The following is a 17976-nucleotide window of genomic DNA, read 5'->3' as shown; positions in this document are numbered from 1 at the left end:
TGTATTTTTGAAGTGGTTGTTTGCGGCAGCAATCTCCAGTGTTTACCTATGCCGCCATCTTGGTCTCTCCCCCTGTGACTGTTTTCTAAAGACAATTTGTACTTCTTGATCCCTTCACTTTTTAATCCAGCTCCCCAACCCCATTCCTCTCTGACAGCTGTCAGACTGTTCTCTGTATCTATGAGTCGACTTCTGTTTGTTTGTTTATATTGTTCTTAAGGTTCCACATGTAGGTGAAATCCTATGCATTTGTCTTTCTCTGACTGATTTATTACACTTAGGACAATATCCTCTGGGTCAGCCCTTACACTTAGAGGAAACAATGAGCCTCTCAGCAAAGCTAATTTGCTCCTGTGCCTTTCCATCTCTGTTTTGGAAGCATCTGCAACTACATCCATGTATTAAGTTTGGGTTTCCTCGGCTGTGTTCTTTTCTGGTCTTACATAACTCACTTTTATTCTCATAGTTAGTTGGTAATGGTGATGTTTGATTATTTTTTCTCTTTAACTAGTTTTCTGTATAGTAAACTACAGTTTTTAAAACATGATGCATTCTCTAGTGGGAGCTTTTACCTCCATTTTATCCATCTAAGTTTATTAAATTTTATCCTCTTCCTTGCCATTTAAAGTTATTATACATACATACACACAATCATATTTTATTCATCTTCCCTGAAAAGGGAATAGGATGTTTAGAAAGGCCCATAACATGCCCTGGCCAGAGTGGCTCAGTTGGTTGACCATCATCCCACGAACCCAGAGGTCTCTGGTTCATTCCCAGCCAGGGCATATACACAAGTTGTGGGCTCGATCCCCAATAGGGGCCATGCAGAAGGCAACCTATAGATGTTCTCTCTCTCTTTCTATTCTTCTCTCCATATATAATCAATTAAAAAGAAAAGAATTAAAAGGCCCAGAAACCTTGTAGAAACTAGAGTGGGTATAGTATCTTGAAGTGTAACTATAAATTAAAATGTCCCCCTTTTTTATGGGAAATGATGCCAATATGTAATATCATAAAACTATCCCTAGTCTCTCTTTTCTTTCATGTTGGAATATAATGCTTCCAGCAATGTGACAAGGCACCACCATGCACAGAGTATAATTAAAAGTATGTTTCCATTCAGCTTCATGATGACAGTATAGCCACTTGAGGAGTTGAGATATAAGACAAAGTCACTTAGGTGAAGCTACCCAGGAGCAGTACACTGTTCACCCAAATGCTTTCTAAGTGGCACCATGTGGCTCTCACAGAAAGTCTATCTGTGATTTGGGAGAATAAAGTAAGAAAACTGCACTGTAGAAATGTCCAAGGTTATCTATGTTTATATCTATAACTATATAGATCTATATCCATCTCAGTTTTAGCTTTTACTAAATAAGAGGAGATATGTCATCCTAGAACACAGCTAGATTCCTAAAATGAGCACAGTGCTCTGTGAATCAACCTTCCTCACTCTCCATGGTCTTCTAAGAATCCAGAGCCATGTTTTATCTTCTGCACCTTAAAATAGATTTCCGGGTTTTTCTTGAGCATCTTACATACCTAAAAGTGCGTCCAAAAGTAAGAAAATATAAAAAATAATTTTTGGCTACTATTTTTAGACATATATGAAAATTATTTGGAAATAAAGAGATTTGTATTCATTGATTCATCTTTAAGAGAGAAAATAAAATCTGCTATTATTTGATAGCAATAGTTTTAAAGGGAAATGCCTTTATATATGTGAATTCATCTATCTATCTTACTTTCTATCTCTCCTTCTATCTGAGTAGGCAAAAATGGGTTGAAAATTTATGGAAGGCATACAATTTGTTCAAAATTAGTTATACATATATTCAAATAAAAGCGCATAGGTCCAAACCCAAATTTCTGCATCTGAATATGAAATGTTCCATTTGTTACATGAATACCATTAATAAAATTAGGCTGGAGCTCATTTTTTAAGAACACACTTTTTAAAAATTGACTATGTAAATGTTTCTAATTAACTATGAAACTAGAATTTTTAAATTGATATAACTTACTCTATGTAATTTCTACTTACAATATTGTTAAGCTTGCTTTTCAGAAATGTCATTTCATCCTTCATTATTTCATAGTACACATTTTTCTAAACAGTAATAAATATTTATTGTAATACATTTTGATATTATGAAAAATGTACTAAGAAGTTAGTCATGGACTAATAACCCAACAACTAAAGATGATAAATATTAGTATTATTCAGATTTTATTTAATTCTAAACTCTTTCTTAGCTATTTGAGTACTTTAATAATATTGGGGACATATTCTACGTATATTTTTGTACAAATTTTAATTTACCATATTATATTTTCCAGTGGTATTGAATTTTATGTGAGAAATATGATTTCTCATGACATAATGGTATTCCACATAAGGATGCAATGCTCAGTCATCCCTTCGTTTAAAATATTTGGTTTGTTTTCAATTACTATTATGTTTTCTACATTATGATAAATATTCTGTGTACTCCTTTGTTTTTGTAAAATCAGAATGACTCAATGTTAACAGATTAAAGGGGAGTGACATTTTTAAGGCTTCGTATCATTATAGTTTTACTAGATTTAAAGAATACATGTATTATTAAACAAAGTCTCCAGTACTTCTCTAAGACATTGTAAAACAAATCCCTTGAAGCATATAAAGCAATGCCTAGATAAACACTATTTAATTTTGAGTTGTGGAAATTTGATTTAATAAATTATTAAAGCATATCAACAGTTTAAAATCACAGAGCTGAAAATCATTCTCAATAAATAGTTAAAACATTAAAAAATAGTATTACAATCTAGACCTTTCTTTCCTTATGTGATGAAAAAGTAACCTCAAGGAACAAGTTATCACTGAAATTTGCAAGTTGAAATGAAGTAATTCCTTCAAATAAAAATGTGCTAACTACATTTTCAAATGTTCATAAAACCAAGAGGAGAGAGAGTCTAATTCAGTGATGGCGAACCTATGACACACGAACTCATTTTTTTGGTTGATTTTTCTTTGTTAAATGGCATTTAAAAATATAAAATAAATATCAAAATATAAATCTTTGTTTTACTATGGTTGCAAATATCAAAAAACTTCTATATGTGACACGGCACCAGAGTTAAGTTAGGGTTTTTCAAAATGCTGACACGCTGAGCTCAGAAGGTTTGCCATCACTGGTCTAATTGCTTAGTACCATAAGCAGTCCCAGGGAAATGCATTTACTGAGATCAAACTGGTAACTTGCTAGTATTTACCAGCAAGTTCCCTCGCTACACAAAAAGCCAAGAAAACATCTATTCCTTGTGCTATAGTCTGTATGTTTATGTTTCCCAAATTCATATACAGTTTGCCCTTGAACAACATATGGGTTAGAGGCACCAACCCCCAATGCAGTCAACAATGCATATACGTATAACCTTTGATTTCGCAAAAGACTTAACTGTTAATAGCCTAATGTGGACTGGAAGCCTTACTGATAGCAGACATTCAATGAGCACATATTTTGTATGTTTATGTATTATATGCTGTATTCTTATAATAAAGTAAGCTAGAGAAAAGAAAATAGTATTTTCAAAATCACAAGGAGAAAAAGACACACAGTATTTACTGGATAAAAATCCACATATACGTGGACCTGCAGAGCTTAAACCTATGTTATTTAAGGTTCAACTTGATTGACATCCTAATGCCCAGTGTGATGGTAGGAGAGGGTGAGGCCTTCATGAGGTTATTAGGTCATGAGGGTGGCCTCTTACAAAGGAGGCACCACAGAGGTCCCTAGCCCCTTCTACCAGGTGAGGATACAGCAACAAGTACCCAGTCTGAAACCTGGAGAACGGCCTTCCCCAGAATTCGACCATGCTACTGCCATGACCTTGGGCTTTCAGCCTCTGGAATTATGAGAAACAAATGCCTGTTGTTTACAAAGCACCCCGTTATGCTCTTTCACTAGGACAGCCCAGAGACTAAGCTGCTTTCCCTTAACACACCCAAATGGTACTCAAAGGTTGACAAACAAAAAACAAACAAACAAAAAATAAACAAACAAAACACACACACACACACACACATACACACACACACACACACACAGATTCTCTTTGGAGGTAGAATCACAAACAAAGGTGATATTTGCTGAGTACAACTGTCCAGTGCAGTAGGGATGCAGAAAAGTCATTCTAAAATGAAGCAATGTCCACCTGAACAAAACAAGGAGGTTTGAATACTTCAGCTTACTAGTAGCAAATGGTTGATTTAGAAACAGGGCAGAAGCTGAATGTCAGCCCTTACACTTAGAGGAAACAATGAGCCTCTCAGCAAAGCTAATTTGCTCCTGTGCCTTTCCATCTCTGTTTTGGAAGCATCTGCAACTACATCCATGTATTAAGTTTGGGTTTCCTCGGCTGTGTTCTTTTCTGGTCTTACATAACTCACTTTTATTCTCATAGTTAGTTGGTAATGGTGATGTTTGATTATTTTTTCTCTTTAACTAGTTTTCTGTATAGTAAACTACAGTTTTTAAAACATGATGCATTCTCTAGTGGGAGCTTTTACCTCCATTTTATCCATCTAAGTTTATTAAATTTTATCCTCTTCCTTGCCATTTAGAAAGTTATTATACATACATACACACAATCATATTTTATTCATCTTCCCTGAAAAGGGAATAGGATGTTTAGAAAGGCCCATAACATGCCCTGGCCAGAGTGGCTCAGTTGGTTGACCATCATCCCACGAACCCAGAGGTCTCTGGTTCATTCCCAGCCAGGGCATATACACAAGTTGTGGGCTTGATCCCCAGTAGGGGCCATGCAGAAGGCAGCCTATAGATGTTCTCTCTCTCTTTCTATTCTTCTCTCCATATATAATCAATTAAAAAGAAAAGAATTAAAAGGCCCAGAAACCTTGTAGAAACTAGAGTGGGTATAGTATCTTGAAGTGTAACTATAAATTAAAATGTCCCCCTTTTTTATGGGAAATGATGCCAATATGTAATATCATAAAACTATCCCTAGTCTCTCTTTTCTTTCATGTTGGAATATAATGCTTCCAGCAATGTGACAAGGCACCACCATGCACAGAGTATAATTAAAAGTATGTTTCCATTCAGCTTCATGATGACAGTATAGCCACTTGAGGAGTTGAGATATAAGACAAAGTCACTTAGGTGAAGCTACCCAGGAGCAGTACACTGTTCACCCAAATGTTTTCTAAGTGGCACCATGTGGCTCTCACAGAAAGTCTATCTGTGATTTGGGAGAATAAAGTAAGAAAACTGCACTGTAGAAATGTCCAAGGTTATCTATGTTTATATCTATAACTATATAGATCTATATCCATCTCAGTTTTAGCTTTTACTAAATAAGAGGAGATATGTCATCCTAGAACACAGCTAGATTCCTAAAATGAGCACAGTGCTCTGTGAATCAACCTTCCTCACTCTCCATGGTCTTCTAAGAATCCAGAGCCATGTTTTATCTTCTGCACCTTAAAATAGATTTCCGGGTTTTTCTTGAGCATCTTACATACCTAAAAGTGCGTCCAAAAGTAAGAAAATATAAAAAATAATTTTTGGCTACTATTTTTAGACATATATGAAAATTATTTGGAAATAAAGAGATTTGTATTCATTGATTCATCTTTAAGAGAGAAAATAAAATCTGCTATTATTTGATAGCAATAGTTTTAAAGGGAAATGCCTTTATATATGTGAATTCATCTATCTATCTTACTTTCTATCTCTCCTTCTATCTGAGTAGGCAAAAATGGGTTGAAAATTTATGGAAGGCATACAATTTGTTCAAAATTAGTTATACATATATTCAAATAAAAGCGCATAGGTCCAAACCCAAATTTCTGCATCTGAATATGAAATGTTCCATTTGTTACATGAATACCATTAATAAAATTAGGCTGGAGCTCATTTTTTAAGAACACACTTTTTAAAAATTGACTATGTAAATGTTTCTAATTAACTATGAAACTAGAATTTTTAAATTGATATAACTTACTCTATGTAATTTCTACTTACAATATTGTTAAGCTTGCTTTTCAGAAATGTCATTTCATCCTTCATTATTTCATAGTACACATTTTTCTAAACAGTAATAAATATTTATTGTAATACATTTTGATATTATGAAAAATGTACTAAGAAGTTAGTCATGGACTAATAACCCAACAACTAAAGATGATAAATATTAGTATTATTCAGATTTTATTTAATTCTAAACTATTTCTTAGCTATTTGAGTACTTTAATAATATTGGGGACATATTCTATGTATATTTTTGTACAAATTTTAATTTACCATATTATATTTTCCAGTGGTATTGAATTTTATTTGAGAAATATGATTTCTCATGACATAATGGTATTCCACATAAGGATGCAATGCTCAGTCATCCCTTCGTTTAAAATATTTGGTTTGTTTTCAATTACTATTATGTTTTCTACATTATGATAAATATTCTGTGTACTCCTTTGTTTTTGTAAAATCAGAATGACTCAATGTTAACAGATTAAAGGGGAGTGACATTTTTAAGGCTTCTTATCATTATAGTTTTACTTGATTTAAAGAATACATGTATTATTAAACAAAGTCTCCAGTACTTCTCTAAGACATTGTAAAACAAATCCCTTGAAGCATATAAAGTAATGCCTAGATAAACACTATTTAATTTTGAGTTGTGGAAATTTGATTTAAGAAATTATTAAAGCATATCAACAGTTTAAAATCACAGAGCTGAAAATCATTCTCAATAAATAGTTAAAACATTAAAAAATAGTATTACAATCTAGACCTTTCTTTCCTTATGTGATGAAAAAGTAACCTCAAGGAACAAGTTATCACTGAAATTTGCAAGTTGAAATGAAGTAATTCCTTCAAATAAAAATGTGCTAACTACATTTTCAAATGTTCATAAAACCAAGAGGAGAGAGAGTCTAATTCAGTGATGGCGAACCTATGACACACGAACTCATTTTTTTGGTTGATTTTTCTTTGTTAAATGGCATTTAAAAATATAAAATAAATATCAAAAATATAAATCTTTGTTTTACTATGGTTGCAAATATCAAAAAAACTTCTATATGTGACACGGCACCAAAGTTAGGGTTTTTCAAAATGCTGACACGCTGAGCTCAGAAGGTTTGCCATCACTGGTCTAATTGCTTAGTACCATAAGCAGTCCCAGGGAAATGCATTTACTGAGATCAAACTGGTAACTTGCTAGTATTTACCAGCAAGTTCCCTCGCTACACAAAAAGCCAAGAAAACATCTATTCCTTGTGCTATAGTCTGTATGTTTATGTTTCCCAAATTCATATACAGTTTGCCCTTGAACAACATATGGGTTAGAGGCACCAACCCCCAATGCAGTCAACAATGCATATACGTATAACCTTTGATTTCGCAAAAGACTTAACTGTTAATAGCCTAATGTGGACTGGAAGCCTTACTGATAGCAGACATTCAATGAGCACATATTTTGTATGTTTATGTATTATATGCTGTATTCTTATAATAAAGTAAGCTAGAGAAAAGAAAATAGTATTTTAAAAATCACAAGGAGAAAAAGACACACAGTATTTACTGGATAAAAATCCACATATACGTGGACCTGCAGAGCTTAAACCTATGTTATTTAAGGTTCAACTTGATTGACATCCTAATGCCCAGTGTGATGGTAGGAGAGGGTGAGGCCTTCATGAGGTTATTAGGTCATGAGGGTGGCCTCTTACAAAGGAGACACCACAGAGGTCCCTAGCCCCTTCCACCAGGTGAGGATACAGCAACAAGTCCCCAGTCTGAAACCTGGAGAACGGCCTTCCCCAGAATTCGACCATGCTACTGCCATGACCTTGGGCTTTCAGCCTCTGGAATTATGAGAAACAAATGCCTGTTGTTTACAAAGCACCCCGTTATGCTCTTTCACTAGGACAGCCCAGAGACTAAGCTGCTTTCCCTTAACACACCCAAATGGTACTCAAAGGTTGACAAACAAAAAACAAACAAACAAAAAATAAACAAACAAAACACACACACACACACACACAGATTCTCTTTGGAGGTAGAATCACAAACAAAGGTGATATTTGCTGAGTACAACTGTCCAGTGCAGTAGGGATGCAGAAAAGTCATTCTAAAATGAAGCAATGTCCACCTGAACAAAACAAGGAGGTTTGAATACTTCAGCTTACTAGTAGCAAATGGTTGATTTAGAAACAGGGCAGAAGCTGAATGATTTTTCTGAAAGGCTTTGTTTACATGGATGGAAATTGATTTTTTTTTTAAATAGGTGAGAAAAGTCATTAATAGAATTAACTTTCCTTCCACTATATAAATGCTGAATCACATTTTATGACCTTATTCTTCTCAGCTGATCACAACTTTAGAGTATTATTCTAAACATCGATTTGTGATTTAGTGGCATAAAATTAAGGCATTTTATGATTAAAAAAAAAAAAACAAAAAAAATCTTACTGGTATTTCAGGGGTTTTTTCCCTCTTTTTTTTTCCTTCCTTTTGGCTACATCAGACAATAATACACGTGGATTACTTTCTTACTACTATTATAATACAGTGGGGCCTTGACTTATGAGTGTCCCGACTAACGAGTTTTTCAAGATATGAGCCATCTCTCGGCCGATTTTTTGCTTTGAGCTGCGAGCTAAAATTCGGGTTACGAGCCAGCTTCAGATACCCCACCGCTAGTTGGCGCAGCGAATGTCACAGTGAATGCCACAACATCAGCCCAGCATCACGTGTCTCACTCGTTCACTGTTGATTTGACATACGAGTAATTTGAGTTACAAGCTCCGTCACGGAACGAATTAAACTCGTAAGTCAAAGCCCCACTGTATCATAATTTGTTCCTGAAAGGCACCTTTAGTTTTCCGATATAATATGATACAGTAAATCCCCCTGAGCAACGAATGTTGCTGGAGGATTGGGTGGGTGGAATTCCTCTCTCACTAGTGGGAGTGGGGTCCTTGTGATATCTTCAGAAAAGGAATTTTTTAAGGTTCATACAGGTGAATACATAGTTTTTATTTGTATACAGTTACATTTCTTGATTTGCAAAGTTCCATGTCCCTTATTCCAGGCTTGGAAAATGTGCAGCTGGGATTCAGTAGAGCCAAAAGTAGGGTCAGTGCCCAGACTTCCTATTCCATGGTAGAGCTGAGTCTGATGTAGCATCAGGCCAATCACCGCCCACTGTGTGGGCCCCACATGGCCATGAGACAGGGGGGTGAACGCAGGGGAGTGCACCCCTGCAACAGGAGTCCCAAGAGAGCCAGAGGGCCAAAAGCACAAGAGCCAGGAGAGCCGAGAGAGAGAGCTCTCTGTGTTCAGGAGTTAACTGTCTCAATCTCACGTCCTTGCAGTGGCCATGCCTCTTCTGGCCACTGATTATTCCCAGGTGTGACTGACAGATAAGCCTCTTCCCATGTCACCCAGACCTCACTGGGCACGTATCTATTGCCCAGTCCCTTTGCCCATTTATTTGCAGGGAATAGGCCTGGGGAGTGTTAAACTGCAGCTGCCTGGCAAAGTATAAATGGTATGTCTATATCATTTAGTCTCCCCTTTGTTCTTTTCCTGTTAAATAATAACCAGGTTATTATAATGGCATCACTAGAACTTTAAAAAATTCCCACAGTTCAATTGAGGAGACAAATCTGTAGGTTAGTGTTTTCCAAACTGTGATCACAATTTGTTTTTAGATCATGAAATCATTTAGTGGCAATTTTTTTAATGGGAGAGAAAAAGAAAACATCCTAATTATTAGAGTACATCGAAAGGTAACTTATTTCTCTAAATTATTTTTTCATTGTTGCTACTTACACTAAGTTACTTTTACATTTAATTGAATTTGGTAAGATGCACTAAAATACATATGAAAATTGTGTTCTATGCACACTCTATATATTCGTAGGATGAATGAATGGAGTTATAACATATTGGATTCCCTTTTTTCCTTTGCTTTTTAATAAACACAATTTCAACTAGTACAGGATTCAACTTTTTAAAAATGTATGTGTATCTATTTACTTACTAAAATTTCTCAAACTTGAGCAATGATATCTGATGCGATCTCAGTTTTTACTACATGTATAGGAAAAAAACACAGCAGTGATCTGAGAAACTAAGGTATTTTCATTACAATATATAACAGGGAGACTATAGAAATATTTAGATTTCATACCAGTTTCCCTTAATTTGCATGGATAATTGGCTAAATTGACAGAAATTTCTAAAGTTCAATTTTATCACACTTAAGCAAATCTATTAAAATATATTAGTAGTTAAGTGTTGGATTTCTTTATTCTTTATTTTTTAATAAACACAGTTTAAATTAGATGAGAGTATCTTGGAGTCCTAAATTAGACCAAATTCAATTAGTAACTGTTTGTTGATCACTATGTTTAAGATCCTATTCTTTCCATTATAATAGTCTCAGGAAGTTGGATTTGTTAAGAGCACTCCAGGAGGAAGGCCTTGCTACATATTTTTATGTGGTTCATCACTAGAAAAGAGCCATGAATCATGACAGGATTTAGTGAGTGTTCCAAGTGTGGTAAATATTTATTTGTGTATTTGTTTTATGTGCTATACTGATCTCTCCAGATATTTTCTATTTACTAAATCTCCCCAAGTGAATTTGTACTGGGAAGTAGTGATAAAATATGGTTAATCAATCATTTTGACTTGGAACATTCAGGGGAAAAAGCACAACTAACAAAGCAAAAACTGAAAAAGTAAACATCTAGGTAGTTCACACCAGCCTTTGATTTCAGAAACACCTCTTACAGAATGGTCACTATGTCTTCCTTGAATTCTTTTCAGCAACAGTCCATACAGAAACACAAAGCCTATTTACAAAAAAAAAAAGACATAGATCCTGCTGCAAAAGACCCTATTAGTGAACACTGGATCAAAGGGCCACTGTGCTGAACTTGACAAGCATTCCCCAGGACACCTCTTCTGTTATAAGTGCTGTTCTACATGCCAACGATAGAACAGGCCTGGGTACTGCCCTCAAAGAGCTGACCACACAGAGGGGATTGAGCTGAACACAAATAATATGACCTGTTAGGAACAGTGTCAGGGGTATGCATATGGCGTCACCAGTGAACCTGGAAAGTCTAGCCTGCAGGCCTGCAGTCATGCAGCTGAGCACTCGGTCATGAACCTCCTCTCTGTGTTTTGTACATCTGTCCAAGGTGCTCAGAAACATTAGTTTTCTCTGTCGTCTAGGGAATGCTTTACAAAACAAACACAACCACTGCTAAAAACATCTAGTGAAACTGTGTGAACATTTTACTGCTTATCACTCCCATAACATGTCGAATTTTTCTTTGTTTAAAATACCTCACTTTGCAATTTCAACTTTCTTTGTACCACATTACTCAAAGAATATTCCAAGGTTGCTACGGCTGTTCAGGCAACAACAGTGTTACCTAAGTGTCAGTTTATCATGCCACTGTGATGTCAAGTTTAAAAAGCACCCTCCTCGGTTGATACATGCATGTTGTACTCACTCCTGTTTGCTTTTTTCCCAGAACATTTGCACAAATTTAACAAAATCCTTTGAAGTTTTGATTCAGGCGATTGAATAGACCTTTGAAGTCATAATTAAATTATTATAATCCCATTACTAATTGTAAAAGATATCTGAATGACCATGAATTCAAAAGATACCAGGTACTAGTATGTTAGTAAAATAAATATTCTTTGTTTTTAAAGATAAAATATTCACTTAAAGAAATATCAATTTCTCCATTAAATAGGAATTAGCATTTATAAGAAATAGAAGATTTTGGTGCCCTAAGACAGTCCAACCAACTTTTCTCCTCGCCCACCCCTCACCTTCTCAGTAAGGTTCCAAGTTTCCCTTATTCAAATAGCACTCAGGGCAACCAAGAAAGAATCTCAGACTGGATCCAAATATAACCACCAACATGTAACACCTACCAAACCAAACCAAACCAAACCAAACAAAACCAAACAAATGCAACTTTATCTGTGGAAACAACCAAACCAAACCAAACCAAACCAAACCAAACCAATGCAACTTTATCTGCGGAATTCGCCTCAGCAGTTTCAGGAGCAAACATCAGGAGATTTCACTGACCTGAGGAAATGTCTATTTGGCTCATCTTGGTCTGCGTGACATTGATGTGAACACCAACTTTGCTTTCAGTGAGGTCAATCTCCACGTTGCCCAAATTATCTGCAAAGTGACTGAAAAGCAGGAGGCCATTGGGGTTCCAAGTCCTGAACTGGAAACTGACCACAAACAGGTCCTGGTGGAGCCGTCCAGGCACCTCCAGGTAACTGGTGGCATTGAAAAAAACCGGCACCGTGTAGGGCTCCACACAGGAGAAACTCAGGTTTCCCTGTAAAACAGAAGGGCATTCTTTGAGGAAAATGCAGAATAAAGGATCCATGGAAGACAGTAGACAAAGCTATAATTCTACATATTTCAAAGCAGGGCTTTAGCCTGCCCCAAATTATCACATGTAGTAGGCTGACTTGAATTCAGCAATTGGATACCTTGACGTGAGTCTACTAGGAGTGTATGCATAACAAGGTGCAGAAGTTAGTCATCAAGTTTGGATGTAACAAGCACAATCCATCATGAAATTGATAGGCAGCCTGCTGTGAAGGGCTGACCAGGGGATGGGCTGTGCATCTCTGAGAGCTTCAGAATGGACTCTCTGGAGACAGCAAAAAGCTGCTTCTCTCCCCCTAATGAATGATGCATCAGCTGGGGAGGTGATGCCTCTGTCTTCTTCTGGATGTCCTATTCAGATGGCTATTATTATATTACTGGTCTCAGTGGGAATCATGGTCATTTGGTTGCCAATTATTAAACTGATATTCTGGAGCAAATTACCTTGGGTTTTACACCCATACTTATATATAAATTTTAATTATTTAGTATCAGCATAGTTTTGATTATCTCAGATTATTATTTTTTATTCAACTCAAAATCCCACTGAAATTCCCATGAACTGTGCTTACATAATAATGAATTAATGCTTATGGAAACAGTGACATGAATGTACAAAATTAAAAGAAAAATTGCAAAACTACTACTTCTATCTTATAATCCCCCTATTTTGTACACACAAATTTGATATACTGAATTTTATATTGGTATACACTAAATTTTATATTCCAGGGTCTAAGTACCTTCCTTTTAAAGATCTGAAAATCTACATTTGTTCTCAGCTTCTTTGATCCCACCATAATATTCTGAGGAATATGATTTTATATTTTTAACTGGCCCTACAATTTTTTTTTACACAACACCATTATCTATCTCTAGATGCATAGTTCTTTCACTTCAGCACATTAACTATTAAATCTATGGCAGACTCTCTCTGAATTAATATTAAAATTAAGTTTGCTCTGTACCTTCACCAATTATTATTTTTACATGTTTACTTTTACCAATAAAACTCACCATCTATTTCCAGCTAATTCAACTCAAAATCCAGTATTCATTTTTAGAGTACATCCAGAATCCACACATTGGTAATTCTAAAGTCAGTTCTATACTGTTGAGCCCAACATAAGTGTGACAAAAAATGCTATGATGTTGTTATACAATAGTCCATAGAAAATGCAAGTTCTGTGGTTTTTGTAAGAACCGATATTTCTGGGGTCAAAGATCTTACCACATTTGAAGGCTCCAGCTTCTTCCTTCTTGCAAGATCAGTTATGTTGATGCCATTGTAGTTAATGCTTTCCATGCAACCTTTGAAATTCTTTCTACTGCTGGAACTTGGCTTACCAGAGAAAGGTATGCCTCCAAAGGTGATCTTTGAGAAAAAAACAACAAAACATTCATACTGTATTCGACTTAAAAAAAATAACATTCACATTTAATGAGACAGAACTATCAATACAGGCAAGGTCTGCTATATTTACATCAACCAATATATACAGACATTTTTCTGTCTCCAAATCTATTATATTTAAATTTTTGTTGTTATTGAAGTGCATAATAGTATTATTAATTCTGACAATTAGATTATAACTTGAACAAGAAAATAGCAACAATCCCTTGAGTTTTTCTACCCAAAAGGCATTTTATAATTTATCCTGAGAATGTTTTAAAACACTTTACACAGCAAACATATTAAGTAATATTAAAATACATTTTTATGTTTATCCTTCAAAGACATACTATCAATAAATGCCTCTAGTCATCATGAGATAATCAACACTAATATATAAGTTGATAATACTGCAGCCAAAAGCAAGGAATATTGTATTTACCTGACATAAGCTTATTGTAGTCTAATGTCCATTAAAGTCAAACATTCATTAGACTTATGGTGAATAGAGAAAATAGTTCAGGAAGTCTCATTACTGTATTGAGTAGGAACATCTTAGAATTTAGGGGCTGTAACTTGACAAGTACAGGCTTATAGATATTATAGGTCTTTTAAATTATAAGGAAGAAGGTCACTATTTATTCCTGTGAATCTCTAGCCACTATTGCCTATAAAAAAAGATTATGTGTTTTCCATATATCTTTGGTCAAACTACAGCACTGTAATATCATTATCATATAATAAAAATTAGACTTACTTATGCATTGCTAATAATTAATTGGTAGTAAATGAATCTACTAATCATAGATGTAATATCATGATATATAATATATATTATATGATTAATTATCACTCAGTGTTATCATCAATTTTTCTTACAAAGTTTTGAAAACAAAAGTTTTTAAATGTCAAGACTTCATATTTGATACATAAGGCAAAGATCTTTGTGTGCTAGGAGGCCATTAGACAATTATGTTCCATTATTTAACAACATGTCATTTTAAATGTCTGATTAGATTTATATTATCTCATAAGCCATAAATCATTGATAGCTTATGAGATAATACAAAAAAAAACAGAATAACTCACTTAATAAATTGAAAAATAATGGTTAGCTATATATCATTTATCGTAAAGTTTATATATAGGAAGAAAAGAGGAAAACTGATAATATATTTAAAAATTAGAAAATTACAAAAGGAAAAATTGAGAATAACCAAGATCATAGAATTATTGAAAAACAATGTTTTTAAGTAGCATCGAGCTGAACTTATTAGGTATATATAGGTTTACCTAACACCAAGGGTAAGAATTATTGATACTTAAAAGAAGTATTTCATTTCCTATCTATAATTTATTTTATCAATTTCTTCCCTAGTTGATAGTAATAAAATCTTTTATGCTGAATGACATGCAGTATCACATTTCTTTTAGCTTAGGCAAAAGAGAACACTTTATTATAAAGATTTGAAATACTATATGAATTCAAAGTCAGGGATGCAGCTCATTTCATGAAATACTACAATCAGGGATAGATTTTATGAAACATTCATAAAAAAAATAACACCTATCCTCTTCAAACTTTTCCAAAAAATTCAAGAAGAAGGAGGACTCCCAAGCTCATTTTATGAGGCCACATTATCCTAATTCATAAATGAGATAAAGATACTACAAAGAAAAAAATATATAGGCCTGATGAACATAGATGCTGAAATCTTCAACAAAATATCACATATTGAAATATACCTCAACCCCAGTTTGTAAGTGTTGTTTGATTCCTTCTCTGTGTGCATAGTTTATCTAGGGCTTTTCGTTTTCCTTTGGGAGGCTGATTCAAACACTCCTCATTTCTCTGCTTTCAGCAACCCTTGGCACACATCCTACCTTATGGAAGGTGCTCAGGTGAAGGAAGCATCAAGGGCTCAATTTACCAGGCTCCTTACAACTAAGAGATGCAGGTTCCAATCCCAGTTCCTAATTCAACTAATGATATGAGAATGTAACTAATCCCTTCTTTCTGGTTTTGTAGTCTCATCAGTAAAATAAAGTGGCTGGACCACAAAATACTTTCTGAAATTGTAACTATTCTGATATTAAAAACTGTTGCAGTTATTAATCATCAGATATTCATATGCATCATATGATTGACTTATCACTGACATTGCCATTCAAGGATTACTCTGAAAAATAGCTGCATTAACCATCTTGTTAGCTACCAAGATTTATAAAGTGTGGCAGACTATTAATTACCTCTAAGTGTCCTTTCTCTCAACTTTCTTTAGAGTAAAAAAAATGCTTTTCCGTTCCACATATTGCTCCCTGTCCAATGGTGGCATTTACCAACCTCTTTGAAGCAAGTTTTGGTCTCATGAGATTTAAATGAAAGGTCTGCGTGTGACTCCAAGAACTATAGTTCACCTTCCTTCCCTCTCTCTCCTTCCCACTGGCTGGAAAGCAACATGGAATGAGTAGCAACCTTGGAGTGATCTGCAGTGGGGAGGAGGAGTAGCAAGAGGAGAGATGGGGTCTTGATGACCGTGATGCCGCCATTTGAGCCCAGGGTTACCTGCATAGGGGCTCCTTTTGTATGAAAGAGAACAAACATAGGTTTTTTTTCATGTGTAGTCTAATGAAGTATAACTGACATATATGGTGGTTTCTCTTACTTCCTGTTGTCTCCTCAAATAACCCTATAATAGATGTGCCATTATATTCATTTTATAGAAAGTGAGCATGATTTTGCCACTGTGATACAACCAGTAAAGGGCAGAAAGGGATTCAAACCCAGGCTTTTCATTCCATGCAATTGAGTCTCTCTAAAATCCTACCCAGGTACTTCAATGGACAAGTGGGAACCATCCTCTACTTTCCAATAACATCCTATATTATAAAAGCCTAGGTGGCATCACACCTTCACACAACACCCTTGCATGACACTGTCACAAGAGGGCTGCCACAAGATGGCCAACAAGGGAGGGCAGTTGGGGGCGAACAGGCCACCAGGGGAGGGCAGTTTGGGGTGACCAGGCCAGCAGGGGAGGGCAGTTTTGGGTGACCAGGCCAGCAGGGGAGGGCAGTTGGAGGTGAACAGACCAGAAGCATCTCTGAGAGCTTCAGAACCGGAGGGGCAGGGGAGGGCAGTTGGGGGTGACCAGGCCAGCAGGGGAGGGCAGTTTTGGGTGACCAGGCCAGCAGGGGAGGGCAGTTGGGGGTGATCAGGCTGGCAGGGGAGCAGTTAGGCATTAATCAGGCCAGCAGGGGAGAGGTTAGGGGGCAATCAGGCTGGCAGGCAGAAGCAGTTAGGAGCTAGCAGTCCCAGATTGTGAGAGGGATGTCTGACTGCTAAACCGAAAGTTGGATATCCCCCGAGGGGTCCCAGATTGGAGAGGGTGCCGGCCAGGTTGAGGTACATCCCCATCCTGTGCACGAATTTCATGCACCAGGCCTCTAGTTAGTAAATAATTACTATCATAAGAATAAAATAAAATTAGAATTTGCCCTTTCATTTTATATGTATTTTGTTTTTCAAATGGCCACTGTATTCTTAGGGCATAAACATTTATTAAGTTGTTCGGGTCTAACCACTATAGAAGGGTCATGGATGGCTGTGGAAAGTTAATAAGACACCAAGGGTTCCATGAATTAAGAAGTTCATAAGCCTCTGGCTGATTAATATTTCATCCTGCTTATTTTACTGCTATGTGTTGCTTGTTCATTTAGCATTATCCCTTTTCTCTTAGAATACATTATGCTGTGATTATTATGTTCTTATAGAACTCTTGTTACTATATATGATAAACATTTTCGAATGGACATTTAAAGGTTGAATTGCTTTCCAAATACTTTATTAAAATACCTGGTATGCCTACCAGTATATTATGAGAATATATAATTTTACTAGACCAATATCATAGCTTTTTAAATCTTTGATCATTTGGAGGATAAGAAATAGCCATTTTTATTTAAGGACAATTTTTTAAAAATATTATCTATTTCAATTGCTTTAGTGACAATTATATCTGAGAAAATAGAACCTGTCAAAAGAATGGTTAATAGTCATAAGTTTATAAATGGCCTAATATAAATCAGAACTCACGATATCTTATTCAATATTT

At 35.5% G+C, this 17976-nt stretch overlaps 1 protein-coding gene across 1 annotated transcript in view; it reads right to left on the bottom strand.

Annotated features, from left to right (window-relative positions):
• Positions 1-17976, bottom strand: part of CNTNAP2 (contactin associated protein-like 2) — a 1278915-nt gene that overhangs the window by 985703 nt on the left and 275236 nt on the right. The window contains exons 7-8 of the mRNA XM_005862840.2: positions 13700-13843; positions 12148-12412 (exon numbers count right to left, since the gene is read on the bottom strand). Coding sequence (XP_005862902.1) covers positions 12148-12412; positions 13700-13843 — 409 coding nt within the window. The remainder of the gene's footprint in view (positions 1-12147; positions 12413-13699; positions 13844-17976) is intronic.

Source organism: Myotis brandtii, unplaced genomic scaffold (assembly GCF_000412655.1).
Source record: "Myotis brandtii unplaced genomic scaffold, ASM41265v1 scaffold168, whole genome shotgun sequence".
Taxonomy (NCBI): domain Eukaryota; kingdom Metazoa; phylum Chordata; class Mammalia; order Chiroptera; family Vespertilionidae; genus Myotis; species Myotis brandtii.
This window is presented reverse-complemented; position numbering and strand designations above follow the sequence as displayed.